General features: G+C 49.3%; 1 protein-coding gene across 1 annotated transcript in view; it reads left to right on the top strand.

The window, feature by feature from the left end:
- Positions 1-3,360: 3,360 nt before the first annotated feature.
- Positions 3,361-25,993, top strand: part of folr (folate receptor) — a gene marked incomplete at both ends in the record, with an annotated part of 35,195 nt that continues 12,562 nt past the window's right edge. Inside the window, 2 exons of the mRNA XM_084308479.1 lie at positions 3,361-3,489; positions 6,814-7,002. Of these exons, the coding sequence (XP_084164605.1) occupies positions 3,361-3,489; positions 6,814-7,002 (318 nt within the window). The remainder of the gene's footprint in view (positions 3,490-6,813; positions 7,003-25,993) is intronic.

Here is a 25,993-nt window from a genome sequence, read left to right on the forward strand (position 1 = left end):
TCTTTGTCACATAGGTTTAGCCCTAGAATGGCTGATATTCCATACATTGCATGTATTCCATATGCAGCCATGGAACACATAGAGGAGTTCACCCCCACTGTTTCTAATCTGTCACACTCTGTGAACTCACTACACACTCAATAATTAATTGATGTAACTGACAGTAAGCTTTTTGCCATATAAAATCAAATCCATTTAAAAGTTCTGGCAGAAAACTGTATATTTAGTCAAATATCTCCACTTTTCCACGAGATTCACACTGGACCACCTTCTGTATACACGATGGGATGACAAACACAGCAGCACCATTATGACATGAAAATGTTCCGTTAATCATTGTAAACACATATTTTCATGTGGATCATGAAAATCACATATATTTCATGTGGATCACAAGGGCTATTCCCACAAAGGGGGTGGTGCTACAGGTGGTTGATGTGGAACAATTTGGCCAGATGTTATTAATATTGACTGAGAATTAAATGTTGCAACATGGAGACACGAGCTGACAAAGTATTTATACAGGAGAGTAGACACAACTAAGTGGCCTATGAGAAGGCTGTGTGTACAAGTTGAAGGCTATGAGAGTGAGGGGGGGGGGGTAGTGTGTGTAGAAATATATGTCTGGGAGTGAAGGCTATGTGTATGGGAGTGTGTGTGCGTATGTGTTAGTAAGAGAGAGGGATAGATAGTGAGTTTGTTCATGTGTGTGTGTTAGAGATAGGGAGAGAGTTGTTAAATTTCCAGTACATTTTCATTGGCGATCAGGTGATCAGAGTCTGGTCTAGCCTTTTTACCGTTGCACATATAGACTGCCCTTCCGACTGAAAAATGTCAGGATAGAATAAAAATATTAGGTAAAGAGACATGTCCCGTATTCCATTGCAGTTTGCACAGCCTCCTCAGCGTGCCTCTCCGTGGGCGGCGGACCTATATATTTTATGCATGGTGGTGATGATGATGATAGAAACCGCTGTGGCGCATACAGTTGAATGCTGGTATTCAAACTGTACAACTGTACAAGCAAAACTGTACATTGGAATATCGACAAAACCTTACTTGGTCCCAAGAAGAGGGTCTTGTGTATTATTGGGTTAGGACATTTACTGTACATTTACAGGGGCCAGTTTCGAATTGCCGTCTCCCGTAGGTGCTCCTTGAGAGTGGTTTTAAAAGTGGGTAGTGATTCACATTCCTTTACAGCTGTGGGTAGGGCGTTCCACATTGATGTGGCATAATTGCGAAACGTGTTTAGTCCCTTGTTTGAGCCGAATCTGGGTTTAACATGATTAGTGGAGCTCCCTCTGGTGTTGTGGTTGTGGTATTCACTGACCTTTGGGAAGTATTTTGACATGTACATGGGTACCTTAGTCGTGTAGTGTATCTTGTAGACCAGGCCCATTGCAAGTTGCTGTACTCTGTCGTCTACTCTAAGCCATCCTAGGTTGTCAAAGTGGGCAGGGGTGAGGTGGGTTCTAGGGGTAAGGTCAAGCCGTAGTCTGACCAGTTTGTTTTGTGATGTTTGTAATTTTATTTTAAGGGCCTTTGAGGTGCTTTGGTACCATGAGGTGCAAGCATAGTCGTAGTACCCTTGAATGAGTGCTCCTGCCAGAGTCTGAAGTTCAGGGTATTCTTGTTTACCAGAGAGGACATCCGGTACAAGAATCTAGTTCATTGGTTGACTTTTTTGATTACATTGGATGCCATTTTGTCACAGGAAAGATTTGCCTCTAGGATGGAACCTAGGTATGTAATTTCATCTTTCCTTGTGACAATATTGTCACCCACTGTAACTGAGAAGCCGTCGGTCTTGTTGAGTTTGTTATTTGATCCGAAGAGAATGGACTCTGTTTTACCCAGGTGTAATGATAGTTTGTTATCAGCGAGCCAGGTGCAGATTCTGCCGAGTTCTGAGCTGAGGGTTTTTTCAACCTGTAACTTGTTCTTGTCAGAGACCAGCAGGGCTGAGTCGTCCGTGAACAAGAACAAGTTGCAGTCACAAGCTGATGACATGTCATTTGCATAAATTAGGAACAGTAGCGGTCCTAGTATGCTTCCTTGTGGAACACCACAGCTCACTGTGAGGGGGGGGGGGGGGATAGGGTACCGTTTACCTCCACCATCTGTTCTCTCCCCTCAAGGTAGGATTGCATCCAGCTCACTGATAGACTATCAAAACCAATTGCTTTTAGCTTGTAAATCAGAATGGAGTGATTGACAGTGTCAAAGGCCTTTTGTAGGTCCAGCATGACCATGCCGCAGTATTTGCCCGCGTCCACCTCTTGTTTGATGTGGTCATTCAAATAGAGAAGGCATGTGTCAGTGGAGTGGGATGTTCTGAAGCCAGATTTTTTTCCGCTAGGTACTTTTCAACCTGTTGCCTGGGTCTAATTTGCTGCCCTTTTTGTGCAGGGGGGTCACTCTCGCAATTTTGAAGTCCTTGGGGACGTGTCCCTGTTTTATGGAGAGGTTTATTATGTGTGTGATGACTCTGGTGATGGCGGCTGCTGAGTCTCTGAGGAATTTGGAGGGGATGTTGTCATGGCCAGTAGCCTTGTTAGGTTGGAGGGAGCTCAGTTTTTTGAGTACCTCATCTGTTACCATTTCCAGTTTGAAGTCGTCTTTGCGGACCCCTAGGTTTTTGTAGTATGCTACTATGTGTTCTACCCCATAATATTTGGCCACATCCACTTTGTCTGTGATGAGAGTGTTTTCTGTCTTTATGTTTAAGTTTGTAAATCTGGTTTTTAGTTTTTTGCTGCAGCCTAGTTGGTTGTTGAGTAATTTCCAAAGTTTGCGGGGTTTGTTTTTGTTTTCCTCAGTTTTGTCATTGATGACATTTCTTTTGCGGTTTTGATCATGGTGTTTACATCATTTCTTAGTCTGTTTCTTTGAGCTGCTGTAGCCTAGCTTAACACTGGTACGACCCTGGCTCAGAGGGAAGCAACATAAATGGACACAAACAACCAAGGTCATGTTTAAAATGTAATTTTTTTTAATTAAACCAAAAATTACAAACAAGCACAAATGAATGCGGATACGGACCACGAGCTGTTGGCTAAAAAACACCTTTTTAAAATAGGCTAGTGGTCCGTATCCGCTTCCATTCATTTGTGTTGATTTAGGCTAGCTTGCAGCTGGATAGCTTTCTACTGAACGCACAGAGAATAAATTGGTATCTTTTTTTTTTGATCCACTTTTTCTCCCATTTTTCTATATTTTCTCCCATCCCAATTTCGTATCATCCAATTCAACCCTCCCCTGTCACGAACGCTGTTTCTTGCCTCCCACCTGCAGATGATAAGAATGAGTATAGCCTTGATGTTATGTCTTTCTTTGTGTGCCTCTTCTAGCAGAGCCATGTGGGGTGTGTTGGTATTGTTGCTCGGTCTGGCTGGTGGGGTGGTGTCTCTGGACAAACTCAACATGTGTATGGACGCCAAACACCACAAGGTGGAGCCGGGCCCCGAGGGTGCCCTCTACAGTCAGGTATGGCTGTCTCTCTCTCTCTCTCTCTCTCTCTCTCTCTCTCTCCTCTCTCTCTCTCTCTCTCTCTCCCTCTCTCTCTCTCTCTCTCTCTCTCTCTCTCTCTCTCTCTCTCTCTCTCTCTCTCTCTCTCTCTCTCTCTCTCTCTCTCTCTCTCTCTCTATCTCTCTCTCTCTCTCTCTCTCTCTCTCTCTCTCTCTCTCTCTCTCTCTCTCTCTCTCTCTTCTCTCTCTCTCTCAATCTCTTTCTTTGTCTCTCTGTCTCTGGAGACTGCAATTCGAAAGTGGCCCCTGTAAATGTCCTAACCCAACCCCCTCCAAGTACAGTGAATGTCCTAACCCAACCCCTGCCAATGTACAGTTACCCCCCCCCAACCACCTCCAATGTACCCCCCCCCCCCCCCCCCCACCCCCACCCCACACTACTAGGGATGGGTACCGAATTCGGTACTTTTAAAGGTACTTACCGAAACACGTCGGTACTACCGAGTATCGATTCACGTGAGATACCATTCATAAAGATAAAATAATTTTGTATTTTTTTTTTTACATTATAAAAAAAAAAAAAAAATCACTTTTTTTTTCATGTCAACGTTCACACGCACAATATACGCTTACCTAGGATTTTACTTGATTCAACAACAAAGCAGTCGGGGCAATGGCAAGCCGAAAACAGTCGAAAATGTGAATTTGAAGTTTGGATATTTTTTTTCACAACTGAGGTAGGTAGGTTCAAATGTGAACGGTACCCATCCCTAATGGTAACTTTTCCGCACCTACTCCCAGAACTCCGCAGATTGCCCATTGAGTCTCTGGATTTTCTGAGATCTAGGTTTATCTAATCTGAGCCCATGGATTAACCATAAAACCATAAAGAATTTACAATACGAAGTCGTTCGAGAATGCCGAATAAGTACGTAAATCGAGTTACGAAGGAATTCCTTAGTAACTTTTACGTATGTCCGTTCGAGAACGAGGACCAATGTCTACAGTGTTTCCCCTACCATTGCCTTGAAGGGGTGGCCTGCGCCGCCAATGGGACCCCCCGCACCTCATGAAAGCTTGCCAGTAACATTAGCAAGCTAGTGAGCTAGCATTGAACCTACCCCCCCTACTCCCACCTACCCAACCTCCTCCAATGTACAGTTTCTTCGTCAAATGTATATACTCTCTTTTTTAGACTCTTTTTGTATCACAAACAGTACTGTATTTGTAAATCTGGTATGTCATAAATGTCTAGATGTAGCAGTACTGTCTATCTGTATGTCATGTATGTCATATATGTTAAGATTAATTGAAAATGTGGGACCCTGATGTAAACAAGACGAAAGTCTTTCTCTGGTCTGCATCCCCTTAACAATTGTGTGTATTGAGCTGTACTGTATTGTACCCATTCTGCAATCTGTTAATACAATTTTCAACCAATCAATCAATCAATCAATCAATCAATCAATCAATCAATCAATCAATCTCTGTCTCTCCCTCTTCAAATCCTTAATTTCTTCTTGATTTGGAGCAGTGGAAATAATTGTAATCATCTTTGGAACGGTGTGATAGAAAGAAAAAAGCAACACGCGATTCAACGTATTTCTGTCATGGTTTTTACTTGGTTTGGTGGTTCTGTGATGGACGGCTGTCAATCACTGGATTCTGTGGATTTATTCCTGTGGTGGACAGCTGTCAATCACTGGACTGTGGTTAAGTTATTAGGGCAGGTGTGGGCTTGATTGCACCTGATTCAGTGCAGCTGCTTTCTCATTCCCTTTTGTGAAGGCTATCCTTCTGGTCAGACTCTCTAGTAGTGTTGTGCTGTTCTATGCCCTGTTGAGCATCTGTTGTTTCTTTTGAACTGTTATTAGTCCACTACCCATAAAGCTCCCTTAGTGGAGGTTTATTGTTTTTCTCTCATTTTGAGTTATTCCACCTGTAAATGTTGTTTTTTTGTTTACTTTTCCCCTTCTCCTTAGTGTCTGCTTAGCAGTTTTGTGGTTATTTGTTACGAATAACTTGGAGTCCCTATTATCTGTTAGTGACCCAAAGAACTGCAGCCCTCACAATTTCTTCAAAGAAAAACCAAATCCTTTACATTCTCCCTTCTACCACTCCATTTTGAGTATGCATCTGAAAACACTCTGGGCTAGATCCACAAAGAATAGATTGCACGGTGCTAATTGCACCCTTACTTACAATTCATTATGAATAGGAAATGGGGGACCCTGATGTAAACAAGACAAACGTCTTTCTCTGGTCTGCATCCCCTTAACAATTGTGTGTATTGAGCCGTACTGTATTGTACCCATTCTGCGCGCGCATGTGACATTTGAGATATTGTATATGTATATTGAGAGTATATACATTTGTGGGGGAAGAAACTGTACATTGGAGGAGGTTGGGTAGGTGGGGTGTGGAGGGGGTTGAGTAGGTGGGGTGGGGGGGGGGAACTGTACATTGGAGGGGGTTGGGTAGGTGGGGTGGGGGGGGGCAGAACTGTACATTGGAGGGGGTTGGGTTTGGACATTTACAGGGGCCAGTTTCGAATTGCAGCCTCCCGTAGGTGCTCTTTGAGAGCGGTTTTGAAGGTGGGTAGGGATTACATTTCTTTTACGGCTGTGGGTAGGGCGTTCCACATTGATGTGGCATAATTGCTAAACGTGTTTAGTCCCTTGTTTGAGCCGAATCTGGGTTTAACATGCTTTGTCAGATCGAGCCTGGATGGTTTGTATTAAGTTCCCAACATGGTACACAGGTAAAAAGGATGACAAAGAAATAATCTTCATTCAAGGCAAAAAAACAAAACATGCACTGGCCCACTTGTCAATGGTTTCTTCCGAGGAGTATGAGGCATCAGGGGGCCCTCTGGTGGACAGAAGGTGGTAGTGTGAGGGGGGCTACAACCCTATCCTACCCTGAAAAAACTGTCTTTGTCCCTCTCTCTCTTTGTCCCTCTCTGTCTCTCTTTCTTTGTCTCTCTCCATCTCTCTGTATCTCTTTCTCTGTTTCTCTATTTCTCTCTCTCTTTCTCTCTCTCCCTCTCTGTCTCTCTCTCTTTCTCATTGTTTCTCTCTCTCTCTCTCTCTCTCTCTCTCTCTCTCTCTCTCTCTCTCTCTCTCTCTCTCTCTCTCTCTCTCTCTCTCTCTCTCTCTCTCTCTCTCTCTCTCTTTGTTTCTCTCACCTCCCCTTCTCTGTCTCTCTCTTTCACCTTGTCTCTTTCTGTCTCTCTCTATCTCTCTCTTTGTTTTTCTCTCCTCCCTCCCCCTCCCCCCCTCTCCTTCTCTCTCTCTTTGTCTCTTTCTCTCTGTCTCTGTCACTCTCTCTCTCTATTCTCCAGTGTTCTCCATGGCATGACAATGCATGCTGTACAGCTAACACCACAGTGCAGGCTCACGAAGACAACTCCTACCTCTACAACTTCAACTGGGACCATTGTGGCACCATGTCTCCTCAGTGTAAAAGACACTTCATCCAAGACACCTGCTTCTACGAGTGTTCCCCTCACCTGGGTCCCTGGATACAGAAGGTACTGTGTGTGTGTGTGTGTGTGTGTGTGTGTGTGTGTGTGTGTGTGTGTGTGTGTGTGTGTGTGTGTGTGTGTGTGTGTGTGTGTGTGTGTGTGTGTGTGTGTGTGTGTGTGTGTGTGTGTGTGTGTGTGTGTGTGTGTGTGTGTGACACCAAGCAACAAACGTTGTCAGCACTGATTGCTTTTAGATGATATGTAGATGGAGATCTGTGGGTATATGTTAGGATGAAGATCTGTGGGTATATGTTAGGATTTGGCAGGAATTTTCATTCTGCACTGCCTTTTCTATGTAAGGAGTTCTTAAATTGTGCTACTAAGGTGGGAGGGAGGGAGTGAGGGGCTTTCTATGACCGTATTTTGTATTATTTGTACCTTTACTGTATATGACTGTATGACTGTCTTGTACCTAATTTACCATCTAGGACTACGGAAATTAGCTTATTGTTTACTACAAATGGTTAATGTAAAAAACTAAACTAAACTATAGACGCGTTTCCCAACCACGTCGGACTCAGGAATGTCCTGGTCAGAACAGTGAGGCAGACTACAATATATTCGCATTTGTTAGCCATGCTAGCAATCTAAACAATCAATCCATGCCAAAGCTAGATATGTAAAAGGTGAAAGACACTCACAGCCATGCTGATTTGTCAAAATGACACCCAGACGTTTTAGTTTGAAACTACTTTTAGTCAGGGAAGTGCCATGGTTTCTCCATAGAGCTCCATTATACTTTGTCAGGGAGTGCCATTCTTTCCCCATAGAGCTCCATTATACTTTTAGTCAGTTCAGTGCCATGGTTTCTCCATAGAGCTCCATTATACTTTTAGTCAGGGCAGTGTCATGGTTTCTCCATAAAACTCCATTATACTTTTTGTTACGAGATATGAATACATGTACTCAGAGGAATGTATATTACCAAATGTATATATATATATGAAGTACTTGTTTATATCACTGGGGAGCGCTGTAGCGTTTTATCGAAAGGATGCACGTAATGACGTCATCACGTCATCTATATATGACCGCGTCAGCGGAGGTGTGTTCTCTCTTCCTACTCTTCTTCTCAGTCTATCGAGGTGTGTGTGCACAGGTGCATACCTCCACAAGTTCTATACCTATCCCACCAAATGTGATGCGGTGAAGTTGTGCTTTTCAATAAACAAGCTAAAGGCTAAAGATATCTCCTTGGACAACATGTATTTTCTTCTACATGCAACGCAAGAGAAACTGCAACGCTCAACAGGTTATGGGCCCAGGAGTCGTCGGAAGAAAAGAAAAATTGCTCCACCGTGTAGAAAGTCACAACGGACCGCGTGCTACAAACGGGTTGCTAGCTAGCAAGAACAAAGCAAGCCAAGCATCATGAATGACCATCGAGGAACAAGTAGGTTGCCTCGACTGTTATTCGACGGAGATGAGACCAAATATGAACTTTGGGAGACTAAAATGTTGGGACAGTTTCATTTACTAGGACTAAAAGACACAGTCCTGGGAGAGCCGAGGTCTCAAGAAGAGGTCGATGCTGACGTAAAGAAAAATGCTGATGCATATGCGGAACTGATTCTTCGTTTGGACAATAAAAGCCTCTCGTTAATAATGAGGGATGCGTCTGAAAATGGAAGAAGAGCCCTGAAAATATTGAGAGACTATTATGCCGGGAAGGGGAAGCCCTGCATAATTAATCTGTACACCCAGCTAACATCGCTTCACAAGGCAAGCGGGTAAAACGTAATGGACTACATAATCAGAGCAGAGACCGCCATTACAGCACTGCACAACGCAGGCGAGACACTGGGAGATGGATTACTCATGGCGATGATCTTAAAGGGACTGCCTGAGGGGTTTAAGCCATTCGCCATACACATGGCACATACGGAGGAAAACATCACATTCACCGAATTCAAGACTAGGCTGAGAAGTTTTGAAGAAACTGAGAAGACAAACTCAGCTGAGTCAAGCGACAGTGTGATGAAAACCCAAGGAAAATTCGGACGACGGCCCACCAGGACAAATGCACGTTGTAACTGAGGGGTACAATTCCCTGACTGTATTGATAAGTATGGTATCATTAAACCACTACCGCTTTATGTACTTTAATTACTGGCCATACAGTACATGATATATAAATATGATGAACACTTCCCACAATGAATCGGTTCCACACAAAGGTATAATCAAGTATTTATTGCAGCAAAAGGTACATAATATACTTCTCTGTATCTTACTTTGGATGCGCTTATAAGGCAAAGGAATGTGCGTAGGCAAATCAATAATGAATGTCCATTCTCTGGTTACGCAGGAGGTAATTATACAACCTGAATCTTAGGGAATTATATCTATGGTACACTAGTAATATATAGCGGGAGATACTGGAAGGGTCCCCCCGGTTGTAAGCCAGCAGGGGTAGAGGATCTGTCGGTAGTAGAGAGTCTGGTCAACGATGACTAAGGAGACTCCAAGTACAGGAGACGGTGCAATAGTCTCTTGATCCACAGACGAATACAGCTGTTCTCCGTAGACTGTAGCTCCACAGTGAAGAAAGCTAGCCGGCCTCAGGCTCTCTGAGGCGCCGACTCGACCTGGCTCCTCACAGGGTAAATCCCACACGTGTAGGCGTCGGCGATTCTCCGCTCCATAAATCACAGGACCAAAACAAATATAATCCAGCCGCAAAGGGCTATGTAGTCGTCGGGTAGATTAATCCAGTGTACATGTCCACACGGTTCTCGTCTAGGTCTCCTCGGGTGAAAGCGCCATGAAAGCAGCCCAGCCTGGATAAGCACTCTAGCTGGTACGAGGAAGCGTTGGTGATGCTGGTCACTGTAGAACTTTAGCCGCACGATACACTATACACAAATAGACTATTACTGACTTAATAGAAATATGTCGCACTCGGCGGTATAGCGCCAAACTCTGACAATTCAGTTATTAATTCGCACGCGGTCTCAATGCTCTATTCGGGGCCAAACAGGCCATACTTCACCGCACGTTGTATCGTGGGTGAGGCTTCAACTTATTGGGTAACTCTAGACTTCTGACTAAGTGCTTCTGTATTCACCTGCGCCATATTTATATGCACGGCGAACAATCTAGTGCCAGCCTCATTTCTGTCGCGTATCCCTGGGCAAGGCCGGGCATGCACAGACATGTCTTGACGGTGACTTTGAACCTGACTTCGGAGGCATGGCTCTGGCGCCTGTGGACCGCTGTCCAATAGGAGAATGAAATATTATGGTCTGGGCTAAAGGGGTATTCCGTGTATATGTACAAGGAATATACAAAGGATATCAAACGATATACAAATACTATGCAATATATATCAATCAATAAATATATATATTCGGTTTAATCTGATCCTTTGTAACAGCCGCCCCCTAATTAGTCCCACCTAATTAGCTAAGCAGAGACAGATTAACCGCACTGTCCACTACTCAATGTCTGTTGTGAGGGGTCGGGCAGTTCACAAAGTCATGGGTCATGGTCATCATCGATAGTATCGGGGAGCCTTGGCAGTTCTATTAGCCTCGCCACGGGTCGGGTGTAGATCCGTCCTTGGACGAGCACTTCGGCTGCTCGGACCTTTCCGTCGGCACCGGTGATCACTTTGCTTACGCGGCCACATAGCTCGGGGTAGTGACTGGTCGATAATCATGACGACTGTTCCTTCTGTCAAATTGTCTCTCTCTTTCACCCATTTCTGGCGGGTCTGTAGAGACGGTAGATAGTGGAGTAGGAAGCTGTTCCAAAACTTGTCAGCCAATACTTGACTGTACCTCCACATTCTTCGGCCGTTCGCTTCTTCAGGCCTGTACATTGTCTGTGGTAGCGCGGGGTCCAGCCGCCCCATCAAGAGTGTGTTGGGGGTGACTGGGTCGACATCTGCTACATCACTTGAGACGTAACCGCGGGGCTTTGAGTTCAATACTCCCTCGATCTCCGTGAGGACTGTCATTAGGACTTCTTCCGCCACGGTCTGGGCCCCAAGCACGGCGTACAGGGCTGTCTTTATTGAACGTACTTCTCGTTCCCAAGTTCCACCGAAGTGAGGTGCGTTCGGGGGATTAAACTGGAAGTCAATCTGGGATGGAGCGAGGTGGGTCTTAAGTTCTGGGCCCATAGCTTGGAAGCTCTCTCTCAGCTCTCTTTCTCCGCCTTTGAAGTTTGTCCCGTGATCAGACAATAATATAGACGGTTTGCCTTTCCGCAATGTGAATCTTCGGAAGGCCATAAGGAATGAGTCTGTGCTCATGGTTGGAAGGAGTTCTATATGCATCGCTCGGGTGGTCATGCATTTGAATACAATACCCCACCGCTTCTCGGTTCCTCTTCCTTTCTTTATATACAGCGGGCCGAAACAGTCCATACCGGTGGAGTGAAAGGGCTTGTCGCCGAGTCGGAGGCGACAGGGAGGTAGGTCAGCCATCCGGGGTATACTGGGCTGCGCTCGCCACTTACGACAGTCTAGACAGGTTCGCTGGAAGCGCCGCACTGCTTCTCTCCCTTGCAGTATCCAATAACGACGTCTGATCTCCGCGAAGACTCTCTCTGCCCCGGCGTGATGCACATCCTCGTCGTATTTCTTTATGATCAGCTCTGTGACCTTGTGTCGGCTGTTTAAGACTATCGGGTACTTGACGTCATCCGGTAAGTCTGGAGCTCTCCGCAGACGACCACCCACTCTGATGAGACCATGGGCGTCGCTCTCGGGGGCTAGGTGGAGCAGTCTGCTGTCTGATGGGACGGGCTTTGCTCCCTGTAGACAGTCTAGCTCATCGGGGAACGAGTCTCTCTGGGCTCGTTGTAGTAGAAGAAGTTCTGCTTCTTCGTAGTCAGCTGCTGTAATGTCAGTAGTGAGCTGAACCTCTGGGTGGTGCCACAGGAATGTCTTTAGCTGCGCACTCTCTAGGGTGAGGCAATCGTCTATGTCGGGGTCTGTGGAGACGAGTGTGTTCAATCCACAGAACATAGATTTCTTGTTTTCGGCCTCCTCTTTACTCGCTTCCCGTGGGGTGGGTGTAGGCCACTCTTCTTCCGGGAGCTTGAGGAACTCTGGCCCGTCACTGTATAGGTTGTGACGGGTGAGGTCATCCAGGGACATTCCCCGGGTGATGACGTCAGCTGGGTTGTGTTTTGTGTCCACATACCTCCAGCTTGCTACTTCTGTTAAATCTTGAATCTCTGTGACTCTGACTCCCACGAAGACCTTGTATCTGCACGAATCAGACCGGATCCATGTGAGTACTGTCGTGGAGTCTGACCACAAGATTGTTCTTTGCACCGGAATGGTGAGTTCACGTTGGATTAACGTGGCGAGTTGCGCTCCTGCTAGGGCTGCGCAGAGCTCTAGACGTGGGATAGATTGTTGCTTTCGTGGGGCTATTCTTGAGCGAGCCAGAATGAAAGCAGTATGTATTTCTCCTCCCTCCTCTCGGGCACGCAAGTAGGCCACCGAACCGTAGGCTACTTCGGAGGCGTCGCTGAAGACGTGCAGGTCCATCTGGCACGTCTCCGGCCTCACTGTGGGTGGGAAGTAGCTGCGGCGTATGTTGACACCTGGGAGTGAGCTGAGTTCCGTCTCCCACTCTCTCCAGGTGGATGCAAGGTGTTCGGGTATGGGGTCGTCCCAGCCCTGGTCCTTGTCCCATAACGCTCTTACAATCATCTTTGCCCTGGTGGTGTAAGGTAGAATACATCCCAACGGGTCATATTGTCTGGCGAGTGTTCTGTATACACTCCGTCTGGTGGTCGGTAGTGCAGTCGACCTTCCCTGCTCCTTGGTCAGGGGTGTGTGTTTATAATGGAGCGAGTCTGTTTTGAAGCGCCAGACTAGTCCTAATGTCATTTCTTGGGCTTCTCCTGGGATGGTCGCCATCCAGGTCTCGCTGCTTGCTGCCTTGTCCTCGGGGGAGAGGCTGCGCAATACTTGCGGGTCGCTGCTGGCCCACTGCCTGAGATCAAAGCCGCCTTTGATCAGGGAGGCGCGGAGCTTGAGTAGAAGGGCTTCGGCTTCTTCTGGCGTCGAGACGCTTTGCAGACAGTTGTCCACGTAGAAACTATTTCCTACACTTTGTCGGACCTCTTCATCAGCTGCTGGGTCCTCTGCGACGTGTTTTTGCAGTGCAAACGTAGCACAGCATGGGCTGCATGTGGTTCCGAAAGGGAGGACTTCCCATTGATAGATGGCTGGTTGCTCATCCCCGATCCTCTCTCTCCATAGGAACCGCAGCAGGGGCTTGTCCTCCTCCACTAGTCTCACCTGCAGGAACATCCCTTTGATGTCGCCGCTGATGGCCCCTTGTCTTGGCGGAAACGTAGTAACACGCCTAGTAGAGAGGGGCCGAGTGTTGGGCCGGGCAAGAGCTCTTTATTCAGATTTTGTGATCCGATCTGGTAGCTGCAGTTGAACACAATACGATCCTTGCCGTTGTGGTGGACTTTGTGGTGCGGCACGTACCATGATTCGGTCGTCTGATCGGCCTCTTTAATGTCAATTTTCTTTATGTGTCCCGCTGTGATTAGCTTGTTAATCTCAGCGCGGTACACAGTCTCTTGAGCGGGGTCTCTGGCTAGGCGCCGCTCTGTGTTCAATAGATACCGCTCCGTCGCTTCTTTTGGGGCGTGGAAGGTAGGCATACCCTCTCGCCTCAGGAGTGGAGTTGCGTATCTCATCACTCCGTTGACTTTGACTCTCTTTGTCCCTTGCTCGAGGAGGGCTATAGCGTAAATGTCTTCCTTGGAACGAATGTCTTTCTTTTCGTTCTTAAAGGGCATTGTCTCTAGTGTCCATAGCCTCTCGACATGCTGCAGGAGGGTGGTGTCTTCTTCTGTCACTCTGGAGTGGAGGCAGTTAGTGGCTGCTGTTCGGTTAAGAGACTTAGCGAGGGGGCCTTATAATGTCCATCCTAGGCGGGTCTCGACTGCTGCAGGACAGCCTCTGGGCCCTGTGTGGACCCGGTCTATCGGGACGATGAGGTCTGCATGGTCGGAGCCTATCAGCAGGGTCGGGGTGGCACCGTCTATGAGCGGTATAGGTAGTTGACGCAGGTGCACATATTTATCCATCAGCTTGGCGATGGGGTAGGTGTACTGCGACAGGCCTATTTCTTGGCTGGTGAAAGCGTTAGTAATCCTATACCGTCTCTCTGGCTGCCCGTTTACTGCGATAGTGAAGGAGACATTCTCGCCCTTTATCGTCTTTAGATCTCTTCTTATTGTCCGAATCGTCATCTGGTTTTCGCTCCCCCGCAGCCCCAGCTGGGCCGCAGCGGACGCGAGGAGAAGGGTCTTCTCTGACCCGTCGTCAAGGACGGCGTAAGTGTCCATGACCTTATCTTGGTAACTCAGTGTTACGCGGACCACCTTTAAGAGCACCCGGGCGCCCCCGCTGCTGCCGGGGTCAATGTACATAACACTTGCCTTTGTGCTGCTTGAGGGTGCAGGCTTTCTTCTGTTACTGTCGTGTAGGACATCTAGGTGGGCTCCGTCACACCGACTACACCTCTTCTTTAAGCGGCAATCGGCTGCCATGTGACTGCGCGCACATCGGTAACAGCGTCGGTTGGACTTTATCCATTGACTCACCTCGACGGCGGTCATCTTCTTGAATGTGTCACATTGTGACAACCAGTGTTCCTTTTCGCAGTACGGGCACACCATCTTCCACTTCTCTTTCATCGAGGGGGTACTGTGGTTCTTGCTGCTCGGTACTGATTCTGATTGGTGCATGACGGTCACCAATCTTCGGCCATCGTTTGCTCTCCTAGGTCCCTCTCTGGAGCTTGGGGTGCTCCGCATGAACGTATCCAACCGTAGGCTGTTGACTTCTCTCGCCAGGAAGTCGGCTAGGTCTAGGAGGGATGGCTCGGGACCGTTAGGATCACGGTGGTCTCTTTGCCGCCTGAAGCGCTCTTGTCGGGCGGGCGGAAGCTTCTCTAAAATCCTCTCGACATTAGAGTTTGCGTACAGTTCGTGCATACCCTTTTCTCTTTGCGCCCCCAGCATCCCTACCAGGGATTGTACCTTGATAGACAGGTCATCTAGTGAGCGATTGTCTGTGGCTGGGGGTAGGCGGTCAATATGCCTTATCTCTTGTATTACATAGTCCCATATGCGTCCATATCTTTGGTCGAGTGCTGCTAGAGCCGCTGTGTATGGGGTAGTAGAGGTGGCATAGGCCAGCGCTATATTGTGCGCTCGGGGCACCTTGAGGTGCTTCAGTAGGATAGCATACTTGTACGGTTCATCAGCTACATCGGACATCATTGTCTCTAAGCACATTCGTAGCTCCGTGTACTGTGCTCTGTTCTCGTGGGTGAAGTCCGGAAACGTCGGTGTGCCAATGTATGATGCCATGGATGGCTGGCACATCGGTGAGCGTTGGAAGAGAGGCCTCCTAGGCGAGTCTCCTCTTACGCCTCTTGGTGGGCTGGTACCTGCTGGGTACCATGGCCCGCGTATCCAGGTGCTGTTCCTCGGGGCTGGTCGTGCGTCAAGCTCACCCGTGAATTGAGTCGGGGGTCTGTAGCGCAGAGCCGCGGGGGTAGAGCCTGGGCTGTACTGGACCTCCTGGTCCTGTGGAGTACTGTGCTGCTGTCGGGCTTGATTCTCCTCCTCTCCCTCTTCTTGTTCCTCTGGCAGGTCCTCTAGATCCTGTAGTCGTCTATTTAGCCTCTCCGCGGTGTAGACCGTTTCTTCCTTGTAGCTGGGTCTCACTTGGACCGGTCGGGGAAGGGGTTCGGAGGGGGGTATAGGCTCTCTCTGGTGGTCGGGCTCAGGGTCGCTTGATCGGGTAGGGGAGGGTGCCCTTGACCCTTGTCTTGACGAGGCCCTGGAACCCCGTGCGGAGGGAGGGGGTGTTGCCCTGGTGATCAGCTGCTCCATTATCCGCGCTTGTAATCGGTCGCGCTCGGCTTCGCGCTTGGTGAGAGCGAGGTCGCGCTATGCTTCTCTTTGGGCACCGGCAGCGGCGCGCTGGGCTTCGGCGGCGGCGCGCTGGGCTTTGGCGGCGGCGCGCTGGGCTTCGGCCCGGTCCCTTACCATATTCTCTTCCGTCTGAAGGCGTCTAATCTCTAGACGTATACGATCTTCGTCGCTCCGTTGCTGCGCCTGAAGGCGTTCTCTTTCCATGGAAGAATGTTCGCGCTCACTAAGCGTCTGTGCTTGGAGTCGATCGCGCTCTGTTGAGGCTGCTAGGCTGGCGAGGAATGCCTGTGCCAGCATCTTGTCCGCCTCGCTGGGGGAAGACGCTGGTTGAGGTGATCCGCTCCTGGCAGTACTCGTTGGAGATCTGTTCTCCTGTGGCGAGTCCTGGAGATCCATCTCCGGGGTGCTCTCCTCTTCTTGTAGCGGGTAGAGTTCCATCCCTGGAGGGCTGTCTTTATCCTGGAGCTCTCCGGGGACTACTTCTTCGGTCTTGGCGGGGGGTAAAGTCATGTCGGGTCCCTCCTGGTCCCTACCGTGAGCTTGGTCAGTTACGTTAGAACCCACTAGGGCCTCTATTGGCGGGGTAGCCTGGTCGATAGGGTCGGACATAATTTTACTATCTACTTTTTCCGCGTTTACCGTCTGTAGAAAGCTAGGTAGTATATTGGCAACGTAATCCTCTAAGTACTGAGGTGTCTGCCGTCTACGCTGCGGGCGATCTACTTTAGGAGAACCGTTTTGTGGAGTGTTCATCATAGGCCATGTCAATATTAATACCACTATATTAATATTACACTAGTTACCCTCCGGCTCGAAGGACCAATTGTAACTGAGGGGTACAATTCCCTGACTGTATTGATAAGTATGGTATCATTAAACCACTACCGCTTTATGTACTTTAATTACTGGCCATACAGTACATGATATATAAATATGATGAACACTTCCCACAATGAATCGGTTCCACACAAAGGTATAATCAAGTATTTATTGCAGCAAAAGGTACATAATATACTTCTCTGTATCTTACTTTGGATGCGCTTATAAGGCAAAGGAATGTGCGTAGGCAAATCAATAATGAATGTCCATTCTCTGGTTACGCAGGAGGTAATTATACAACCTGAATCTTAGGGAATTATATCTATGGTACACTAGTAATATATAGCGGGAGATACTGGAAGGGTCCCCCCGGTTGTAAGCCAGCAGGGGTAGAGGATCTGTCGGTAGTAGAGAGTCTGGTCAACGATGACTAAGGAGACTCCAAGTACAGGAGACGGTGCAATAGTCTCTTGATCCACAGACGAATACAGCTGTTCTCCGTAGACTGTAGCTCCACAGTGAAGAAAGCTAGCCGGCCTCAGGCTCTCTGAGGCGCCGACTCGACCTGGCTCCTCACAGGGTAAATCCCACACGTGTAGGTGTCGGCGATTCTCCTCTCCATAAATCACAGGACCAAAACAAATATAATCCAGCCGCAAAGGGCTATGTAGTCGTCGGGTAGATTAATCCAGTGTACATGTCCACACGGTTCTCGTCTAGGTCTCCTCGGGTGAAAGCGCCATGAAAGCAGCCCAGCCTGGATAAGCACTCTAGCTGGTACGAGGAAGCGTTGGTGATGCTGGTCACTGTAGAACTTTAGCCGCACGATACACTATACACAAATAGACTATTACTGACTTAATAGAAATATGTCGCACTCGACGGTATAGCGCCAAACTCTGACAATTCAGTTATTAATTCGCACGCGGTCTCAATGCTCTATTCGGGGCCAAACAGGCCATACTTCACCGCACGTTGTATCGTGGGTGAGGCTTCAACTTATTGGGTAACTCTAGACTTCTGACTAAGTGCTTCTGTATTCACCTGCGCCATATTTATATGCACGGCGAACAATCTAGTGCCAGCCTCATTTCTGTCGCGTATCCCTGGGCAAGGCCGGGCATGCACAGACATGTCTTGACGGTGACTTTGAACCTGACTCCGGAGGCATGGCTCTGGCGCCTGTGGACCGCTGTCCAATAGGAGAATGAAATATTATGGTCTGGGCTAAAGGGGTATTCCGTGTATATGTACAAGGAATATACAAGGGATATCAAACGATATACAAATACTATGCAATATATATCAATCAATAAATATATATATTCGGTTTAATCTGATCCTTTGTAACACACGTGGTGACGGTTGTGACCGGAGAGAGGACAAAGATATGGTGTGCTTCAAATGCGGTACCAAAGGCCACCGAGCGATAGCGTGTCGACAGAAGACATGGTGCGGTCATTGCAAGAGTGACTCGCACAAAGATGCCACATGCAGGCGCAAGGACAAAGATGGCGTGAGTAAAGTCAGATTCAGATTCAGATTCCTTTATTGAGCCATTTGTGTAAAAACACATTGGTAATTGTTGCAGCAATACAGTGTATGCATTTTCTTTTATTTTTTCACAGTAAACGACAACACCAACACAGACACATGACAAGAAACAAAACAGTGCAGTGGAGGATTAATCAATAAATTACATATATATATATATATAAAGTGAAGAGTGCAGAGTTCCAGTACGGACTAGTGCAGTGCAGTCAGTGTCATTGTGCCAGTGTCACTTGGGGGCAGAGGGGGGGGGGGGGGGGGGGGGCTGAGGCATTGATCAGCCTGGCGGCTGAGGGGAAGAAGCTCAGTCTGTGACGAGCTTTCACAGCCTTTGGGATCCTCAGCCTTCTCCCAGAGGGGAGCAGGGTGAAGAGGCTGTGACCGGGGTGGGATGGGTCGGCCATGATCTTCCTCGCCCTCTTCAGCGCCCTGGAGTCGTGCAGGGACCTGAGGGAGGGCAGGGGACAGCCGATCACCCTCTCCGCGGAGCGAATCACCCGCTGCAGCTTGGTGAGATCTTTTGCCGCTGCAGCGGGGAACCAGTGAGTGGGTGAGGATGGACTCAATGATGGGCGTGTAGAATTGGGCCATCATGGTCCTCTGCAGTTTATATTTGTTTAACTGCCGGAGGAAGAACATCCTCCCCTGGGCCTTCTTGAGCAGGCCCGTGATGTTGAGCTCCCACTTCAAATCCCGGGAGATGGTCATGCCGAGGAAGCATGACTCCACGGAGTGCCTCCCAGTATGATGGGAGGGGGCAGGGCTGCTTTCTTCCTGAAGTCCACTACATCTCCACTGTCTTTTGAGCATTGAGCTCCAGGTTGTTGCAGCTGCACCAGCTCTGCAGCCTCTCGATCTCCCTCCTATAGGCCGACTCGTCCCCCCTGGAGATGAGACCCACCAGGGTGGTGTCGTCAGCGAATTTCAGGAGTTTGACTGAGGGGTGGAGAGAGGCACAGCTGTTGGTGTACAGGGAGAACAGTAGTGGGGACAGGACGCAGCCCTGCAGGGAACCGGTGCTGGTGGACCTAGAGCTGGAAATGCTCTTCCCCAGCCTCACCCGCTGAGACCTGTTGGACAGGAAGTCCGTAATCCACCTGCGAGTGGAGGCCGGCACCTGCAGCAGGGATAGCTGGTGCTCCAGGATGGGTGGAAGGATGGTTGTAACTGAGGGATACAATTCCCTGACTGTATTGATAAGTATGGTATCATTAAACCACTACCGCTTTATGTACTTTAATTACTGGCCATACAGTACATGATATATAAATATAATGAACACTTCCCACAATGAATCGGTTCCACACCAAATGGTAATTAAGTATTTATTGCAGCAAAAGGTACATAATATACTTCTCTGTATACTTTGGATGCGCTTATAAGGCAAAGGAATATGCGTAGGCAAATCAATAATGAATGTCCATTCTCTGGTTACGCAGGAGGTAATTATACAACCTGAATCTTAGGGAACTATATCTATGGTACACTAGTAATATATAGCGGGAGATACTGGAAGGGTCCCCCCGGTTGTAAGCCAGCAGGGGTAGAGGATCTGTCGGTAGTAGAGAGTCTGGTCAATGATGACTAAGGAGACTCCAAGTACAGGAGACGGTGCAATAGTCTCTTGATCCACAGATGAATACAGCTGTTCTCCGTAGACTGTAGCTCCACAGTGAAGAAAGCTAGCCGGCCTCAGGCTCTCTGAGGCGCCGACTCGACCTGGCTCCTCACAGGGTAAATCCCACACGTGTAGGCGTCGGCGATTCTCCGCTCCATAAATCACAGGACCAAAGCAAATATAATCCAGCCGCAAAGGGCTATGTAGTCGTCGGGTAGATTAATCCAGTGTACATGTCCACACGGTTCTCGTCTAGGTCTCCTCGGGTGAAAGCGCCATGAAAGCAGGATAAGCACTCTAGCTGATACGAGGAAGCGTTGGTGATGCTGGTCACTGTAGAACTTTAGCCGCACGATACACTATACACAAATAGACTATTACTGACTTAATAGAAATATGTCGCACTCGACGGTATAGCGCCAAACTCTGACAATTCAGTTATTAATTCGCACGCGGTCTCAATGCTCTATTCTGGGGCCAAACAGGGCATACTTCACCGCACGGAGTATCGTGGGTGAGGCTTCAACTTATTGGGTAACTCTGGACTTCTGACTAAGTGCTTCTGTATTCACCTGCGCCATATTTATATGCACGGCGAACAAACTAGTGCCAACCTCATTTCTGTCTCGTAGCCCTGGGCAAGGCCGGGCATGTCCAGACATGTCTTGACGGTGACTTTGAACCTGACTCCGGAGGCATGGCTCTGGCGCCTGTGGACCGCTGTCCAATAGGAGAATGAAATATTATGGTCTGGGCTAAAGGGATATTCCGTGTATATGTACAAGGAATATACAAGGGATATCAAACGATATACAAATACTATGCAATATATATCAATCAATAAATATATATATTCGGTTTAATCTGATCCTTTGTAACAGCCGCCCCCTAATTAGTCCCACCTAATTAGCTAAGCAGAGACAGATTAACCGCACTGTCCACTACTCAATGTCTGTTGTGAGGGGTCGGTCAGTTCACAAAGTCGTGGGTCATGGTCGTCATCGATAGTATCGGGGAGCCTTGGCAGTTCTATTAGCCTCGCCACGGGTCGGGTGTAGATCCGTCCTTGGACGAGCGCTTCGGCTGCTCGGACCTTTCCGTCGGCACCGGTGATCACTTTGCTTACGCGGCCAGCCGGCCACATAGCTCGGGGTAGTGACTGGTCGATAATCATGACGACTGTTCCTTCTGTCAAATTGTCTCTCTCTTTCACCCATTTCTGGCGGGTCTGTAGAGACGGTAGATAGTGGAGTAGGAAGCTGTTCAAAAACTTGTCAGCCAATACTTGACTGTACCTCCACATTCTTCGGCCGTTCGCTTCTTCAGGCCTGTACATTGTCTGTGGTAGCGCGGGGTCCAGCCGCCCCATCAAGAGTGTGTTGGGGGTGACTGGGTCGACATCTGCTACATCACTTGAGATGTAACCGAGGGGCTTTGAGTTCAACACTCCCTCGATCTCCGTGAGGACTGTCATTAGGACTTCTTCCGCCACGGTCTGGGCCCCAAGCACGGCGTACAGGGCTGTCTTTATTGAACGTACTTCTCGTTCCCAAGTTCCACCGAAGTGAGGTGCGTTTGGGGGATTAAACTGGAAGTCAATCTGGGATGGAGCGAGGTGGGTCTTAAGTTCTGGGCCCATAGCTTGGAAGCTCTCTCTCAGCTCTCTTTCTCCGCCTTTGAAGTTTGTCCCGTGATCAGACAATAATATAGACGGTTTGCCTTTCCGCGATGTGAATCTTCGGAAGGCCATAAGGAATGAGTCTGTGCTCATGGTTGGAAGGAGTTCTATATGCATCGCTCGGGTGGTCATGCATTTGAATACAATACCCCACCGCTTCTCGGTTCCTCTTCCTTTCTTTATATACAGCGGGCCGAAACAGTCCATACCGGTGGAGTGAAAAGGCTTGTCGCCGAGTCGGAGGCGACAGGGAGGTAGGTCAGCCATCCGGGGTATACTGGGCTGCGCTCGCCACTTACGACAGTCTAGACAGGTTCGCTGGAAGCGCCGCACTGGTTCTCTCCCTTGCAGTATCCAATAACGACGTCTGATCTCCGCGAAGACTCTCTCTTCCCCGGCGTGATGCACATCCTCGTCGTATTTCTTTATGATCAGCTCTGTGACCTTGTGTCGGCTGTTTAAGACTATCGGGTACTTGACGTCATCCGGTAAGTCTGGAGCTCTCCGCAGACGACCACCCACTCTGATGAGACCATGGGCGTCGCTCTCGGGGGCTAGGTGGAGCAGTCTGCTGTCTGATGGGACGGGCTTTGCTCCCTGTAGACAGTCTAGCTCATCGGGGAACGAGTCTCTCTGGGCTCGTTGTAGTAGAAGAAGTTCTGCTTCTTCGTAGTCAGCTGCTGTAATGTCAGTAGTGAGCTGAACCTCTGGGTGGTGCCACAGGAATGTCTTTAGCTGCGCACTCTCTAGGGTGAGGCAATCGTCTATGTCGGGGTCTGTGGAGACGAGTGTGTTCAATCCACAGAACATAGATTTCTTGTTTTCGGCCTCCTCTTTACTCGCTTCCCGTGGGGTGGGTGTAGGCCACTCTTCTTCCGGGAGCTTGAGGAACTCTGGCCCGTCACTGTATAGGTTGTGACGGGTGAGGTCATCCAGGGACATTCCCCGGGTGATGACGTCAGCTGGGTTGTGTTTTGTGTCCACATACCTCCAGCTTGCTACTTCTGTTAAATCTTGAATCTCTGTGACTCTGACTCCCACGAAGACCTTGTATCTGCACGAATCAGACCGGATCCATGTGAGTACTGTCGTGGAGTCTGACCACAAGATTGTTCTTTGCACCGGAATGGTGAGTTCACGTTGGATTAACGTGGCGAGTTGCGCTCCTGCTAGGGCTGCGCAGAGCTCTAGACGTGGGATAGATTGTTGCTTTCGTGGGGCTATTCTTGAGCGAGCCAGAATGAAAGCAGTATGTATTTCTCCTCCCTCCTCTCGGGCACGCAAGTAGGCCACCGAACCGTAGGCTACTTCGGAGGCGTCGCTGAAGACGTGCAGGTCCATCTGGCACGTCTCCGGCCTCACTGTGGGTGGGAAGTAGCTGCGGCGTATGTTGACACCTGGGAGTGAGCTGAGTTCCGTCTCCCACTCTCTCCAGGTGGATGCATGGTGTTCGGGTATGGGGTCGTCCCAGCCCTGGTCCTTGTCCCATAACGCTCTTACAATCATCTTTGCCCTGGTGGTGTAAGGTAGAATACATCCCAACGGGTCATATTGTCTGGCGAGTGTTCTGTATACACTCCGTCTGGTGGTCGGTAGTGCAGTCGACCTTCCCTGCTCCTTGGTCAGGGGTGTGTGTTTATAATGGAGCGAGTCTGTTTTGAAGCGCCAGACTAGTCCTAATGTCATTTCTTGGGCTTCTCCTGGGATGGTCGCCATCCAGGTCTCGCTGCTTGCTGCCTTGTCCTCGGGGGAGAGGCTGCGCAATACTTGCGGGTCGCTGCTGGCCCACTGCCTGAGATCAAAGCCGCCTTTGATCAGGGAGGCGCGGAGCTTGAGTAGAAGGGCTTCGGCTTCTTCTGGCGTCGAGACGCTTTGCAGACAGTTGTCCACGTAGAAACTATTTCCTACACTTTGTCGGACCTCTTCATCAGCTGCTGGGTCCTCTGCGACGTGTTTTTGCAGTGCAAACGTAGCACAGCATGGGCTGCATGTGGTTCCGAAAGGGAGGACTTCCCATTGATAGATGGCTGGTTGCTCACCCCCGATCCTCTCTCTCCATAGGAACCGCAGCAGGGGCTTGTCCTCCTCCACTAGTCTCACCTGCAGGAACATCCCTTTGATGTCACCGCTGATGGCCACCTTGTCTTGGCGGAAACGTAGTAACACGCCTAGTAGAGAGGGGCCGAGTGTTGGGCCGGGCAAGAGCTCTTTATTCAGATTTTGTGATCCGATCTGGTAGCTGCAGTTGAACACAATACGATCCTTGCCGTTGTGGTGGACTTTGTGGTGCGGCACGTACCATGATTCGGTCGTCTGATCGGCCTCTTTAATGTCAATTTTCTTTATGTGTCCCGCTGTGATTAGCTTGTTAATCTCAGCGCGGTACACCGTCTCTTGAGCGGGGTCTCTGGCTAGGCGCCGCTCTGTGTTCAATAGATACCGCTCCGTCGCTTCTTTTGGGGCGTGGAAGGTAGGCATACCCTCTCGCCTCAGGAGTGGAGTTGCGTATCTCATCACTCCGTTGACTTTGACTCTCTTTGTCCCTTGCTCGAGGAGGGCTATAGCGTAAATGTCTTCCTTGGAACGAATGTCTTTCTTTTCGTTCTTAAAGGGCATTGTCTCTAGTGTCCATAGCCTCTCGACATGCTGTAGGAGGGTGATGTCTTCTTCTGTCACTCTGGAGTGGAGGCAGTTAGTGGCTGCTGTTCGGTTAAGAGACTTAGCGAGGGGGCCTTGTAATGTCCATCCTAGGCGGGTCTCGACTGCTGCAGGACAGCCTCTGGGCCCTGTGTGGACCCGGTCTATCGGGACGATGAGGTCTGCATGGTCGGAGCCTATCAGCAGGGTCGGGGTGGCACCGTCTATGAGCGGTATAGGTAGTTGACGCAGGTGCACATATTTATCCATCAGCTTGGCGATGGGGTAGGTGTACTGCGACAGGCCTATTTCTTGGCTGGTGAAAGCATTAGTAATCCTATACCGTCTCTCTGGCTGCCCGCTTGCTGCGATAGTGAAGGAGACATTCTCGCCCTTTATCGTCTTTAGATCTCTTCTTATTGTCCGAATCGTCATCTGGTTTTCGCTCCCCCGCAGCCCCAGCTGGCCCGCAGCGGACGCGAGGAGAAGGGTCTTCTCTGACCCGTCGTCAAGGACGGCGTAAGTGTCCATGACCTTATCTTGGTAACTCAGTGTTACGCGGACCACCTTTAAGAGCACCCGGGCGCCCCCGCTGCTGGCGGGGTCAATGTACATAACACTTGCCTTTGTGCTGCTTGAGGGTGCAGGCTTTCTTCTGTTACTGTCGTGTAGGACATCTAGGTGGGCTCCGTCACACCGACTACACCTCTTCTTTAAGCGGCAATCGGCTGCCATGTGACTGCGCGCACATCGGTAACAGCGTCGGTTGGACTTTATCCATTGACTCACCTCGTCGGCGGTCATCTTCTTGAACGTGTCACATTGTGACAACCAGTGTTCCTTTTCGCAGTACGGGCACACCATCTTCCACTTCTCTTTCATCGAGGGGGTACTGTGGTTCTTGCTGCTCGGTACTGATTCTGATTGGTGCATGACGGTCACCAATCTTCGGCCATCGTTTGCTCTCCTAGGTCCCTCTCTGGAGCTTGGGGTGCTCCGCATGAACGTATCCAACCGTAGGCTGTTGACTTCTCTCGCCAGGAAGTCGGCTAGGTCTAGGAGGGATGGCTCGGGACCGTTAGGATCACGGTGGTCTCTTTGCCGCCTGAAGCGCTCTTGTCGGGCGGGCGGAAGCTTCTCTAAAATCCTCTCGACATTAGAGTTCGCGTACAGTTCGTGCATACCCTTTTCTCTTTGCGCCCCCAGCATCCCTACCAGGGATTGTACCTTGATAGACAGGTCATCTAGTGAGCGATTGTCTGTGGCTGGGGGTAGGCGGTCAATATGCCTTATCTCTTGTATTACGTAGTCCCATATGCGTCCATATCTTTGGTCGAGTGCTGCTAGAGCCGCTGTGTATGGGGTAGTAGAGGTGGCATAGGCCAGCGCTATATTGTGCGCTCGGGGCACCTTGAGGTGCTTCAGTAGGATAGCATACTTGTACGGTTCATCAGCTACATCGGACATCATTGTCTCTAAGCACATTCGTAGCTCCGTGTACTGTGCTCTGTTCTCGTGGGTGAAGTCCGGAAACGTCGGTGTGCCAATGTATGATGCCATGGATGGCTGGCACATCGGTGAGCGTTGGAAGAGAGGCCTCCTAGGCGAGTCTCCTCTTACGCCTCTTGGTGGGCTGGTACCTGCTGAGTACCATGGCCCGCGTATCCAGGTGCTGTCCCTCGGGGCTGGTCGTGCGTCAAGCTCACCCGTGCATTGAGTCGGGGGTCTGTAGCGCAGAGCCGCGGGGGTAGAGCCTGGGCTGT

The sequence above is a fragment of the Notolepis coatsorum genome (genome assembly GCF_963971535.1).
Source record: "Notolepis coatsorum genome assembly, chromosome: 1".
Taxonomy (NCBI): Eukaryota; Metazoa; Chordata; class Actinopteri; order Aulopiformes; family Paralepididae; genus Notolepis; species Notolepis coatsorum.